This window comes from Eumetopias jubatus, unplaced genomic scaffold (genome assembly GCF_037043125.1).
Source record: "Eumetopias jubatus isolate StellerSeaLion01/CBP00866 unplaced genomic scaffold, mEumJub1_p1.0 scaffold_12, whole genome shotgun sequence".
Lineage (NCBI taxonomy): Eukaryota > Metazoa > Chordata > Mammalia > Carnivora > Otariidae > Eumetopias > Eumetopias jubatus.
Window position 1 is genome coordinate 106,109,149 of NW_028274818.1, and position 14,442 is coordinate 106,123,590.

At 41.7% G+C, this 14,442-nt stretch overlaps 1 protein-coding gene across 2 annotated transcripts in view; it reads right to left on the bottom strand.

Annotated features, from left to right (window-relative positions):
- Nucleotides 1-14,442, bottom strand: part of LMTK2 (lemur tail kinase 2) — an 89,712-nt gene that overhangs the window by 56,578 nt on the left and 18,692 nt on the right. For both annotated transcript variants that reach the window (XM_088016713.1, XM_028088416.2), the window contains exons 2-3: nucleotides 10,934-11,055; nucleotides 7,327-7,471 (exon numbers count right to left, since the gene is read on the bottom strand). In XM_088016713.1, coding sequence (XP_087872839.1) covers nucleotides 7,327-7,471; nucleotides 10,934-11,055 — 267 coding nt within the window. The remainder of the gene's footprint in view (nucleotides 1-7,326; nucleotides 7,472-10,933; nucleotides 11,056-14,442) is intronic.

Genomic DNA, 14,442 nt, shown 5'->3' on the forward strand with positions numbered 1-14,442 from the left:
GAGAGATCACAACCAACACCAAAGAAATACAAACAATTATAAGAACATATTATGAGCAACTATATGCGAGCAAATTAGATAACCTGGAAGAAATGGATGCATTATCCTAGAGATGTATCAACTACCAAAACTTAACCAGGAAAAAATAGAAAACCTGAACAGACCTATAACCACTAAGGAAATTGAAGCAGTCATCAAAAATCTCCCAACAGGGTGCCTGGGTGGCTCAGTCAGTTAAGCGATTGCCTTCGGCTCAGGTCATAATCCTGGAGTCCTAGGATCAAGTCCCACATCGGGCTCCCTGCTCGGCAGGGAGTCTGCTTCTCCCTCTGGCCCTCTTCCCTCTCGTGCTCTCTATCTCTCATTCTCTCTCTCTCAAATAAATAAATAAAATCTTAAAAAAAAAAAAAAAAAATCTCCCAACAAACAAAAGCCCAGGGCCAGATGGCTTCCCAAGGGAATTCTACCAAACATTTAAAGAAGAATTAATACCTATTCTCCTGAAACTGTTCCAAAAAATAGAAATGGAAGGAAAACTTCCAAACTCGTTTTATGAGGCCACCATTACCTTGATCCCCAAACCAGACAAAGACCCCATCAAAAAGGAGAATTACAGACCAATATCCTTGATGAACATGGATGCAAAAATTCTCACCAACATACTAGCCAATAGCATCCAACAGTACATTAAAAGGCTTATTCACCACGACCAAGTGGGATTTATCCCTGGGCTGCAAGGTTGGTTCAACATCCGCAAATCAACCAACGTGATACAATACATTAACAAAAGAAAGAACAAGAATCATATGATCCTCTCAACAGGTGCAGAAAAAGCATTTGACAAAGTACAGCATCCTTTCTTGATCAAAACTCTTCAGAGCATAGGGATAGAGGTTACATAGCTCAGTATCATAAAAGTCATCTATGAAAAACCTACAGCGAATATCATTCTCAATGGGGAAAAACTGAGAGCTTTCCCCCTAAGGACAGGAATGCGGCAGGGATGTCCACTCTCACCACTGCTATTCAACGCAGTATTAGAAGTCCTAGCCACAGCAATCAGACAACAAAAAGGAATGAAAGGCATCCAAATCGGCAAAGAAGTCAAACTCTCACTCTTTGCAGATGATATGATACTTTATGTGGAAAACCCAAAAAGACTCCACCCCAAAACTGCTAGAACTCATACAGGAATTCAGTAAAGTGGCAGGATATAAAATCAATGCACAGAAATCAGTGGCATTCCTATACACCAACAGCAAGATAGAAGGAAGAGAAATTAAGGAGTCGATCCCATTTACAACTGCACCCAAAACCATAGGATACCTAGAAATAAATCTAACCAAAGAGGCAAAGAATCTGTACGCAGAAAACTATAAAATACTCATGAAAGAAATTGAGGAAGACACACAGAAATGGAAAAACGTTCCATGCTCATGGACTGAAAGAACAAATATTGTGAAGATGTCAATGCTACCTAGAGCAATCTACACATTCAATGCAATCCCCATCAAAATACCGTCAACTTTTTTCAAAGAAATGGAACAAATTTTCCTAAAATTTGTATGGAACCAGAAAAGACCCCAAATAGCCAGAGGAATGTTGAAAAAGAAAAGCAAAGCTGGCGGCATCACAATTCCAGACTTCCAGCTCTATTACAAAGCTGTCATCATCAAGACAGTATGGTACTGGCACAAAAACAGACACATCGATCAATGGAACAGAATCGAGAGCCCAGAAATGGACCCTCAACTCTGTAGTCAACTAATCTTTGACAAAGCAGGAAAGAATGTCCAATGGAAAAAAGACAGTCTCTTCAACAAATGGTGTTGGGAAAATTGGACAGCCACATGCAGAAGAATGAAACTGGACCATTTCCTTACACCACACACAAAAATAGACTCCAAATGGTTGAAAGACCTAAACGTGAGACAGGAGTCCATCCAAATCCTAAAGGAGAACACAGGCAGCGACCTCTTCGACCTCAGCCACAGCAACTTCTTCCTAGAAACATCGCCAAAGGCAAGGGAAGCAAGGGCAAAAATGAACTATTGGGATTTCATCAAGATAAAAAGCTTTTGCACAGCAAAAGAAACCGTCAACAAAACCAAAAGACAACCAACAGAATGGGAGAAGGATGTGCAAATGACATATCAGATAAAGGGCTAGTATCCAAAATCTATAAAGAACTTATCAAACTCAACACCCAAAGAACAAATAATCCAATCAAGAAATGGGCAGAAGACATGAACAGACATTTTTCCAAAGAAGACATCCAAATGGCCAACAGACACATGAAAAAGTGCTCCACATCGCTCGGCATCAGGGAAATCCAAATCAAAACCTCAATGAGATACCACCTCACACCAGTCAGAATGGCTAAAATTAACAAGTCAGGAAATGACAGATGTTGGCAGGGATGCGGAGAAAGGGGAACCCTCCTACCCTGTTGGTGGGAATGCAAGCTGGTGCAACCCCTCTGGAAAACAGTATGGAGTTTCCTCAAACGGTTGAAAATAGAGCTACCATACGATCCAGCAATTGTACTACTGGGTATTTACCACAAAGATACAAATGTAGGGATCCAAAGGGATATGTGCATCCCGATGTTTATAGCACCACTGTCTGTAACAGCCAAACTATGGAAAGAGCCAAGATGTCCATCGACAGATGAATGGATAAAGAAGATGTGGTATATATATACGATGGAATATTATGCAGCCATCAAAAGGAATGAGATCTTGCCATTTGCAACGACGTGGATGGAACTGGAGGGTGTTATGCTGAGTGAAATAAGTCAATCAGAGAAAGACATGTATCATATGACCTCACTGATATGAGGAATTCTTAATCTCAGGAAACAAACTGAGGGTTGCTGGAGTGGGGGTGGGGTGGGAGGGATGGGGTGGCTGGGTGATAGACATCAGGGAGGGTATGTGCTATGGTGAGCGCTGTGAATTGTGCATGACTGTTGAATCACAGATTTGTACCTCTGAAACAAATAATGCAATATATGTTAAGAAAAAAAAAAAGAAGATAGCAGGAGGGGGAAGAATGAAAGGGGGGAAATTGGAGGGGGAGACGAACCATGAGAGACAATGGACTCTAAAAAACAAACTGAGGGTTCTAGAGGGGGGAGGGTGGGGGGATGGGCTAGCCTGGTGATGGGTATCAAAGAGGGCACGTTCTGCGTGGAGCACTGGGTGTTATGCACAAACAACGAATCATGGAACACTACATCAAAAACTAATGATGTGATACGTGGTGATTAACATAACAAAAAATTTTTAAAAATTTAACTCAGGATGGGTTATGGATTTAAATCAATTTAAATGTTAAAGCAAAACCTTAAAACAGTGTAGGAAGAAAAAGTAGTTAAGCATCATTTTGACCACAGAATAGGAAAGGATTTAAGACATAAAAAGCTCTAACTCTTTAAAAAAAAAAAAAAAGCTCTAACTCTTAAAAAAAATAATAATTTTAAGAATTAAAAAAAAAAAAGGGACACCTGGGTGGCTCAGATGGTTAAGCGTCTGCCTTCGGTTCAGGTCATGATCTCAGTGTCCCGGGATCGAGACCCGGAGAGCCTGCTTCTCCCTCTCCCTCTGTCTGCCACTCCTCCTGCTTGTACACTCTCTCCTCTGACAAATAAATAAATAAAATCTTTAAAAAAATTAAAAATTTAAAAAAATTATAAAAATTACAAAAAAGAGATATTACATTTCTAGCTTAAGGGGCTGTTAAATTTGGCTATATTAAAATCAGGAAACATCAAAAAATTCTTTTTTCGTGTATATTTGACTAATTTTTTTTTAGTGTACATTTTGATTTCTTCATTTTCTGTTTCCATATTTACTAGTTATGTTCTTAGTGGTTACCATGGAGATTACAGTTATCACCCTAAATTTATAATAATCTAATTTGAACTGATACCAACTTAGCTTCAATAGTAGTAACATATACCATTTGACACACAAATAGAAGGAACATAAATTAACACAACTCCTTGTGGAGGGTAAGCTGGCAATATCCCCCAAAATTATGTACTCTTTGACTGCTTCTGAAAATTTATTCTACAAATATAGCAGCCCAACATCAATGTGAAAACCAACATACGTACAAGCTTTATTTTTAATAGCATAAGATTAGAAATAAGAGCATAAGATTAGAAACAACCCAAATATCCATCAATAGGTTAAATAAATTGTGCTAAGTCCATACAATTTAAATAGAAACTGTAAGCAGGAATAAACAAGCTCTCTTTATGCATACGGAAAGATCTCTAAGGTACATCTGTAAGTGAAAAAAGCAAGATGCGGAATAATGTATTTACCATGCCCCTATGAGTAAAAAAAGTGTGTTTTGGTGATGGCGGGGGGGGGGTAGGGGGTGTGTGGGGGGGCACATAAATGCGAATATTTACATCAATAAAGTCCAGAAAGATGTATAAGAAACCAAGAAGAGTAGTTACGGACAGACAGACAGTGGGGGTAGGAGCTGAGGTCAGATTCAAAGATTAGAGGCTTTTCACTCTATATACCTTTGTATGTTTTGATTTTTCAACTGTATGACTATATTATCTATTCGTAAAATAAAATACATTTTAAAAAGGAAAAAACATGTAGAGTTTCTTCTAGATTTGCTCTTGAATATATGGTATACTTTTCTCACTTAATATATCACAAATACCTTTCCTCCTTTCACAGGACTACATAATACTCCATTGTATGGACTTACCATATTTTAACAAGTTACATACTGACAGACATTTAATCTGATGCTGCAATAAATTCCTTTGTAGATATTTATTTGCATACTGATCTAAATAAACTACTGAGTGTGGAACTGCAGGATCAAGGGTAAATACATCTTACATTTGGATACATACTGTCAGACTACCCTCAGGGAAGAATGTCTCTATCAATTTACAGTCCCGCTAGCAGGGAGTATCCAAGGGCCTGTTTCCCACACACACTCCTCAACCCATCACCACCTAGCATCCTTTCTTCTCATCTTTGTTTAGCTGTTATCATCTTATGTTTGTTTTTTTTTTTTTAAGATTTTATTTATTTATTTGACAGAGAGAGACACAGCGAGAGAGGGAACACAAGCAGGGGGAGTGGGAGAGGGAGAAGCAGGCTTCCCGCGGAGCAGGGAGCCCGATGTGGGGCTCGATCCCAGGACCAAGATCATGACCTGAGCCAAAGGCAGACGCTTAACAACTGAGCTACCCCTGTATTTCTTTAATTAATAGCGGAATTCCTATTTTTTATTGGCCATTTGAATTTCTTTTCATGAATTTCTCCTTTCACATCCTTGACTTATTCTTTCCTATTGAAGTGTTCTTCTTATACATTTGTTTGTAACCTTAGTATATACTAATATACAACAGGGTTGGTTTTTTTTTTTCTTAGACATTCTTTGTAGTTTACAAATATTTTTGCTACTTGGTCAAATTTGTTTATGGTGTCTTTTTCCATAAAGAATATTTAATTTTTTGAAACCTATTTGCCAATATTTTCCTTTATGTTTCTGCATTTGGTGTCAAGCTTGGAAAGCCCTCTTCCATCCCAAGATCATAAAAATATTCTGTGACTATTCTATGCAGAGAAATTGGAAAGAATTTCTTCCTATTAAGAAGGAATTTGGAATAGAGGGCTCGAGAAACACAGAAAGGTGTATGAATGTAATGAGGATGGCTGTCCAGGTCACTACCATTTTGGCTGTGCCCATGACTGTGCCCTGGTCCATCCCCACTATGTCTTGGACAGAAGTCATCAGGCTCTTCTCTGTCGTGGCTTCCTGCCCACAGGGAGGGGTCAACACTGTCAGACTCGGGGGAAGCCAACCAGAATGGCTCGCCAAGGGTTTTCTTTCTGGTCTGAGGAAAGAGAAGCTCCTTTGGTAGTAAAGCTACAAGGATCTGAACCTGGCGTTGGCAGCAGCTATGCTCCAAGCTGAGGAAAGAAGCTGGTGTGCGGGATTTCAGCCAACATGCAAAGAGGAGAGAAACAAGGAGTGAACGAAAAGCACGATGGTGTCCAAGTTCCCAGCTCCAGTTGCCTCTAAGGTCCTCCTAACCCCTACTCTTCCCATTGCCTGGTTCCAGCGTCAAAAAAAGTCCCCCTTCTGTACATGCTGATCTGAGTTAGGATTCTATTACTTGAAATGAATTCATGAGTGTTAAGACTCCAAAATGGTAAAAGCCCTAGAAAGTCTCTCAGGGCCTCCCTTAAGTATATAGGAAAGTCTATGATCAAGAAAGCAAAGAGAAGGGACGCCTGGGTGGCTCAGTAGGTTAAGCAGTTGCCTTCGGCTTGGGTCATGATCCCGGGATCTTGGGATCAAGTCCCGCATCGGGCTCCTTGCTCAGCGGGGAGCCTGCTTCTCCCTCTGCCTCCCTCTCTCCCTGCTTGTGCTGTCTCTGTTCCTCTCTGAGAAATAAATAAATAAAATCTTTAAAAATAAAAAGAAAGGAAGAAAGAAAGCGAAGAGAAGAGAAAATATTTCCGTTTAGAGAGAAGTATACCTAGGTTACTTAAGTGATCCCAAGGGAGGGTATATTAGATTCCCATTAAATTTCACTATTTTGGTAGAAGGAAGGGTATTGTTATTTACTAAAATTACAGGTAAATACTACATGTTAGTATTTTAATGCTGCAAAACCTACACATATTAAATATACCTAACTGTACAGATATTTTATAGGAAATATACCAGCTGTGTCACATTTTATCTTCTGTCTTCTTTCGGTCATGCATGCCTACAGCAGTGCAATCAGCTGCTGGGTTTATGCTGCCCTGAACCTACACTGCTGGGTGCGGAACCACGAGAAGGAGGGACGGCACGCAGACAGCACAGCCTTCTCTTGGTAGGCTCAGCAATCCCGGACTCTCCAACTGCCAGTCATATTCTATTTTATAATAATAAATCGATCAACATCTAATCAAACCTCTATCTCAGCATGAAAGTCAATCCAACTAACATATCCAAATAAACAGCCCTCCCCAAACACAGGACAGCCCAGGGAAAAACAGCAGCGTCCTACTCAGCAAGACGAGCAGTGAGTGTCGAGGACTACCCAAGCAAAGGCCAAGAGCTCTGTGTGAGAGTTCCACTTCAGTGAACAGAGGAGACCAGTTTAATCTGATACCAGACTCAGGGTCCAAAAGCAAAGGACTCAGCTTTTGCAGGCAGCAGGAAGAAGAGAAATAAGCAAGCAGACAAGACAGGTAATCCAAGCATTTTATGATTAGCATCAAGGTTCCCACTCTCATCCCTGAGAAATGATTCACAAAAACATGACGCTGGGAGGTAAGGCCTTACCTACAGAAGGCTGGAGCTGGGATGGAGCTGGTAGTGAGATATTTGGTACTGAAAGTGTGAAAACTTCTGCCGGGGACTGAACAGAGGGGGTATCTTCTGCTGGTGGTGTGAAATCTATCTCATCATCAAAATTATCTTCAAATTCCTAAAATAAAAGAGGAGCAATGTTATATCGGATATAAACCAGTCTGAGAGCAAATATTAAAAACATATGCTAACATCTGAGACATGAGCATTTACTCACTCATCTGAAACACACGGCCTTAAAGTTTTCCCCCAATTTGTACCTACTTAAGCAAAAAGCATATATAATTGTGTTCTCCAATGCCAAATAGCAAAATCATTAAGGCTTAAAATAAATTATACATACTTTATGCAACTTTTTTTTTCAACTGATGGCTTGAAGTTAAATGCAAAATTTTCTAAAATGACCATGGAACTTCACACGGAAATACGCTTCCAGGTTGGAAATTTTAAGTTACTGGAGCTTCAGCTATTCTTTTTTTCTTTACTATTCAATCTCACAAATCTCTTTGCATATTGAATCCACAAACAGATCCATTTTATTTTAAAACCATATACCCATTTCTAATTGAAATAGGATTTCAATCAAGATATGGACAGTTAAAAAACTGGGAAAAGAAGGAAGTCCTGTTTCTCTGGGAAGAGTAACAATGGAAAAATTACTGAACTGGGTAGAAAAATCATCGGTGTCTAAATGAAGGTCAGTCTAAAGCTGTGTAGTATGTATGTACTGTTTTGTTTTGTTTTTTTAAAGATTTTATCCATTTATTTGCCAGAGAGAGAGAGAGCGAGAGACTGTGAAAGCACAAGCAGGGGGAGCAGCAGAGGGAGAAGCAAACCTCCTGCCGAGCAAGGAGCCCAATGTGGGACTCGATCCCAGGACCCCGGGATCATGACCTGAGCCGAAGGCAGACGCCTAACCGACTGAGCCACCCAGGCGCCCCACACATAAGTACTGCTAACACACAAAGAACGTCTGGTTTTTCTGAAGATGGCGATTTTAGAACTGACGCTGTGCCCGTAAAGCTGCGGGAGTCTTTTCAGTGACTCTGCAGCAGAAAGCTAGCCCGACTCCTGCTGTCACCATTCCAGTGAGCTGTGTCTTCCTTGGTGTCCGTGTTAATTTAACATTCATACAGACGATGATCAAGGTCATTCATTCGCTCAGATAACTAATGAGTATTACCCACCAGGCACCGTAACAGAAACTGAGAATAGATCAGTGAACAAGACTGTTTTCCATTCCTCTACAGAATACCCTTCTTTTAATTTTCCTTTTCTACCTCATCCCCTGGCTGCACCCCATAACCCCTATGAGGGAAAAACCAGAAGTTGTAAGGGTAGATTTCTCTGATATAATATGTAAGTTCTCACATGCATGTGGGAGAACATTACCTTCATATGTCACCTATGTTGTCAAACGCATTAGGACATTTATTGCTATTCGTAACAGGGGAGGGGGTAGGACAAACAAGGTACCATAACTTCAATCCATGAAGCACCTCTGAATGGAAGAGCTTTACTCAATTCCCCTTTGGACATTCGTAAAGCTACTCTCATTAAAAAAGACTTGGGGTGTCTGGGTGGCACAGTCGGTTGAGCATCCGACTCTTGGTTTCGGCTCAGGTCTGATCTTGGGGTTGTGAGATCAAGCCCTGTGTTGGGCTGCATGCTGAGCATGGAGTTTGCTTGGGTTTCTCTCTCTCTCTCTTCCTTTGCCCCTCCCACCCGCTCTCTCACTCCATCTCCCTCTCTCTCTAAAATAAATAAATCTTAAAAAAAAAAAAAAAGACTTTATCCATCACTTCTACCTTAAAAACAATGCCACTCAAAACTCTGGCAGCAGCATGATATACCATTAGGCAGCCAATGACTCTATAAAGATTCAGAGGAGTAAAACAGCAAAATAATAAACTTGGGGCTAGAGAGAAGACTGGGTCACTTTTCTAGTTATGCCAGGGGCTGCCCAGATACACTCCGGCAAGTTGCTTCCTCTGCCAGGCAGCAGCTTCCTGATCTGTAACACGACTTCCAAGGGACAGAGTCTCTAACACCACACAGTTCTAAATCTAAAGGAGTGGACACTCGCCTTCAGTCATGGTTTACACAGCTGGAGAGGATCCTCTATGCAGTGTGGTCCCAGGGCCACCTGTACCAGAACCACCTTGGTAAGCTCGACAGAAACACTGAGTCCCAGAATCTACATCACAACAAACTCCCTGGGTCAATACTGAGACCCAGTTGGGTCAGAACAATCTAAGGCAAGAATGCAGTATCACAACACATAAGAGCCTGGATTTCAGTCTCAGCACTGATCACTTTATCTTTGTCCTCAAAAGACAACGTGTCTGTACACAGTCCCTCAGCAAGACTGAGGGTCAAGGGACAGAGATACTGTGCCTCCATGCAGTCACAGAAGTGTCTGTAGTGATTCTAGGGCCTGGGGCCTGAAGTTGTGAATAAAATCCTACAGTTGTTTGAAGTAGAATCTTCTAAGGAATATGGCCTGTGCTAGTAAGTCTTTTCCTCCAGCCTCCCTCTGCTCTCATCTTTCCTCAAGCCAAAAGGACAATACATCTCCTTATCTCTCGGAGCTGCTGTCAGGTTCAAGGTAAAGAAAACACAGAAACAGGTGTGAGGTCTACCAAGAAGGTTCATGTGTCCACTAAAAAGAGGGTTGTAGCTAGAAGACAGTTTTTTACCCCAATTTGAACCAGTGGCCCTCAGGGCCCCCAGGACAGCCCCCAGGACAACGGGCAGGGCTGGACATTAAGGATCATTTTATCTGCATACATTCCTTCTTTCTCAAGTATTCCTCTTTAACAAGCATTGGCTGAGCTCTAGTGCACACCAGCAGGCATGTGGTAAGTTCTAGAGCGGGATACCCCACTTGGTTCCCAGCAGATTCCACGCATCTGCAGCTAAAACAGCCCCTCTACAGTACTCCCCGCCAGCCCCGACCCCCACCAGACTTTACAAGTGGTACCATTCTTTCTCCCCATCAGAGAACTCAAGGGTTCAGGTAAAATGAAAGATGTTCTTTCCCATACACAAAACACACTGGGGGATCCCTTGGCCTTGATAATCTTAACAACCACAATGCACCAGCATATAAAAGCTGAAGGGAAAAAAAGAAAAAAAATCAGCCTGCTCTTCCTTACAGGCCTTAGAGCAAGTGAATTCAATCACGCTTTATTCCTCACTTAGCGAAAATTAAAACAGGCAAGTGGTTATTGTGAACAATGCTCTACAGCCAGGTCAGCAAACTACAGCTGGTGGGCCAAATCCAAACCACCTGTTTTTGTAAAAAAAGTTTTACTGGCACACAGCCACAACCATGTGGTTTCATGTCTCATGCCCATGTTGAGGCATCGCTACAACGGCAGATCAAAGCCGCGTGGCCATGACAGAGACCATCCAGCCCCCCAGGATCGCCCATTCACAATGGCAGAATATATTTACTATCTGGCCCTTACAGAAAAATGCTGCCCACCCCTGCTCCCGAGGGACTGTGATACGCAGCCCATCTACTGATAAATGTATCAGAGGATGATTTCTAAGTGTTCCCACCATCTGTGCTCACCTTGAAGTCTATTTCCGGGTCCTTACAGCAGGATACACAGTTTGCAATTAACACTATTAATACCAGTAAACTGCACACAGACAGGATCACAAAAGATGAGACTTCTGCAGCAGGTGCCTCCCCTGAAAAGAGAAAGAACTATTAACATATAAAGAATATTAACAACACAGACATTCCAAAATCAACTTTAACACGCAAATCAAATCAATAGATTTCCCCACCCAAGAATTAAGAAAATAATGCCTAGACGCTCAAGAGAAAGTAGATGACCAATCCAGGATAAGAAGTCAGGGTTTTAAAAAAAAAAACTTTGAACACAGAAACAATCTTCAATTTACAGAGGTGCTGCAGGGACACCCTGAGCACCCCCATACACCCTTCACCAGGCTTCCAAATCTTATGTCCCCACAGCTAAGTGATCAAAACTAAGACCACAAAACGGCAGTACAACACTACTAACTGAACTTGCAACTTGACTCAGGTTTCCCCCAGTTTTCCCACATCCCTTTTCTCTTCCGGGATCCAACCCAGGCTACCAGTGCCGAACTCACTCCTCTCATCCCTTTGACTCCTCCAGGCCCTGACCTTCCTCAGTCTTCCCTCGAGTGTTGTCACCTGGACACTTTCGAAGAGTGCCGGTCAGCATTTTGTAGAATGCTCCTCAGTTTGGGTTGCCTGATGTTTTCTGCCGGATGACTGGACTGAGGCTACGGATGGGTACAAAGAATCTAGAATACCAGAGCCAACTACTCTTCTCGTCACATCACGTCAGCAGACACAACTTACTCCCAGGGACGTGAACCCCCACCTCTTGGCCCAGGTGTCACCACTGGGAAGTTACCACTTTTCCCCTTCATGTATTCCTTAAAAGTGGGTGACAAAGTCCAGGCACGCTGGCTGTGTGCCAGTAAAACGTTTATTTACAAAAACAGGTGGTTTGGATTTGGCCCACCAGCTGTAGTTTGCTGACCTGGCTGTAGAGCATTATCCACAATAACCAACTTGCCTGTTTTAATTTTCGCTGAGGAATAAAGCGTGATTGAATTCACTTGATTTAAGCTGCACTCCTTGGAAGAATACTATAGAATTTGTAGACATATGTTAAAACTGCCACAGTAATTCATATTTGGGAGACACTCTGGGGCTGTGCAAATACCCTGTGTCTGCCTAAAGTTTGACACACTTATTTTCACATTTGTCTCCTCGCTTTACCTGCAGTAATTGCCACTATGGACGTTCTAATGGTGATCTTCTATTCCCTCATTCCTTCTACACTTATTACCTGGAATTCTTCCATAAGGAAGATTTGTCCCTTCTCCCTCAATTATTTATCTGGTCATTTATTTAGTTATGGACTCACAGACATTTTATATTTTTTGGGTTATAATCCATTATTAAAATTATTTTGTAGCTCAAATTGTTCCAGCTTTGGCCCCTGGCAGCTCTTTCAAGTTGACTACTGGGTCTTTTGGACATACCCCATCTTTCCCTTTCTCCAACACTGTCTCATTTTCTGGCACTACCAGAAGCTCCAGGCTTTTCTTCTATCTTCCCCACTCCAGCTTTTAGAACCAGCCACTTCCTCAAGGAGCCTCAGTCATAATAAGCAGCCTTCTACACGTATGTTTCGAATAGGAGTGAGGAGACTCTAGCTAGAATGATTTTCACATTTTTAAAGGGGTGTTTTTCAAAACAAAACAAAATGCAACTTTACTTTCAGCAAAGAGTTATTTGGAAAACATCTTTTTCAACTAGGGCTATTCTGAAGCTTTTCTTCGTTAGGGTGAATTGTTCTGTCTCACCTAGTGGTGTCTAAGAAATAAACTACCCCCACCCTGCCTGCTTTTTTGAGATGTAATTGACATATACTTGTAAGCTCAATGTTCCAGTGCACCAAGGGGAAGCATGGAGACAAGTTAAAGAACGATGTCACCATTTTCCTGAAGTGAAACTACACTACCTGAAGAAAGTAAGAACTAACCCAAACTCCTATGTGAGCAAAACACATTCGGTTTGGTTTTGTTTAAGATTTATTTATTTTTTGAGAGACAGAAAAAGAATCTCAAGCAGACTCCAACTGAGCATGGAGCCCGATACGGGGGTCGATCTCACGACCCTGAGACCAAAACCTGAGCTGAAACCAAGAGTCCAATGCTCAACCAACTGTGCCAGGCAGGTGCCCTGCAAACGCGTTCTTGAATAAAAAATGACCTTAGTGAAGAGCAGAGAAGTCTAACATCAACAGCAAACAGGACTAAATTCCTTTCCAATTACAAGAGGTCACTCTGGGAAAGGACAATGCTGAAACCCGTGCTGCTACAAGTGGGGCTCAGGCTGGCTGAAGCCTTGCTCAAGTCTGCACTTAAAACAATGAGAGTTAACCAAGGGTTGTTAAGAAATCTGCAAGTTTCAGGGGCGCCTGGGTGGCTCAGTCAGTTAAGAGTCTCTTGATTTCAGCTCAGGCCATGATCTCAGGGTCGCGAGATCGAGCCCTGCACTGGGCTCCAAACTCAGCGGGGAGTCTGCTAGAGATTTTTTTCTTTCCCTCTCCCTTCGCACCTCCCTCCACTCGCACACATACTCTCTCTCTCTACAATAAATAAAATCTTAAAAAAAAAAAAGAATTTCAAGTTCTAAACCAATAAAATCTAAAACAGAGGAAAATCCATACATTGAACAGAGAAAATAACTTGGTGATTCCTCTCAAAGTCAGCTGTACCTGAGAGCAAGGACTCCCCAGGCAGACTCCCGTGTGCACATGGAAAGCCAAGTGCGGAGCAGAGAGCCACTGAGAGCCACCTCTCTGTGAACAGAGGCACTTCTCTTTCTCCTGGCAGCTACCTGTTCTCTCATCCTGCAGGGCCTCTGCTTCCCACTGGTATTTATTCTGACAACTTTGTTTCCCTGCCTTGACTCATATAATAACGATTAAATAGGACTCCTGAGGCTTAGGTAGCAAAGCACTTTTCATATACACTATATTTTATTGATTTTTAAGATGCAGTTTTGTCCAACATCACTTTAACATTCCTAAAAGTCAGGGGCATCTTATGTTCCAAAGAAAGCTGTTTACTCTGGCAGCATTTCTTCTTTCTTAATGGCACAAAAATAAGGGTGTGTCATAATCAATCATATTTGAGATCCGACAAAATACAGTATTTACTCCATTCGACGGTCACAACACCTCCGAGAGAATCTGACCAGGTCCACATCACAGACGAGGACAATGATAAGCCCAAACACACAGAGTGGGAAAGTGGCAGGGCCAGACTCTGGATTCAGGGTGCTGAGAATAAATCCCCCTCACTTCCCTTGATACCACATGGTTTTGCCAAGGAGGTTAACTTTTAATTCTTAAAAACAGCCTAACCTAAGTCCTTTGAACCAAAGTCCATTGTTGTTAATTAAAAGTTCATACTTTTGGGGCTCTCCTCCAAACTCCACAAAGTGTTAAATTACCTTTTCCTCTCTTTTCACCCATAATTTTTTATCATCATATACTATCTATT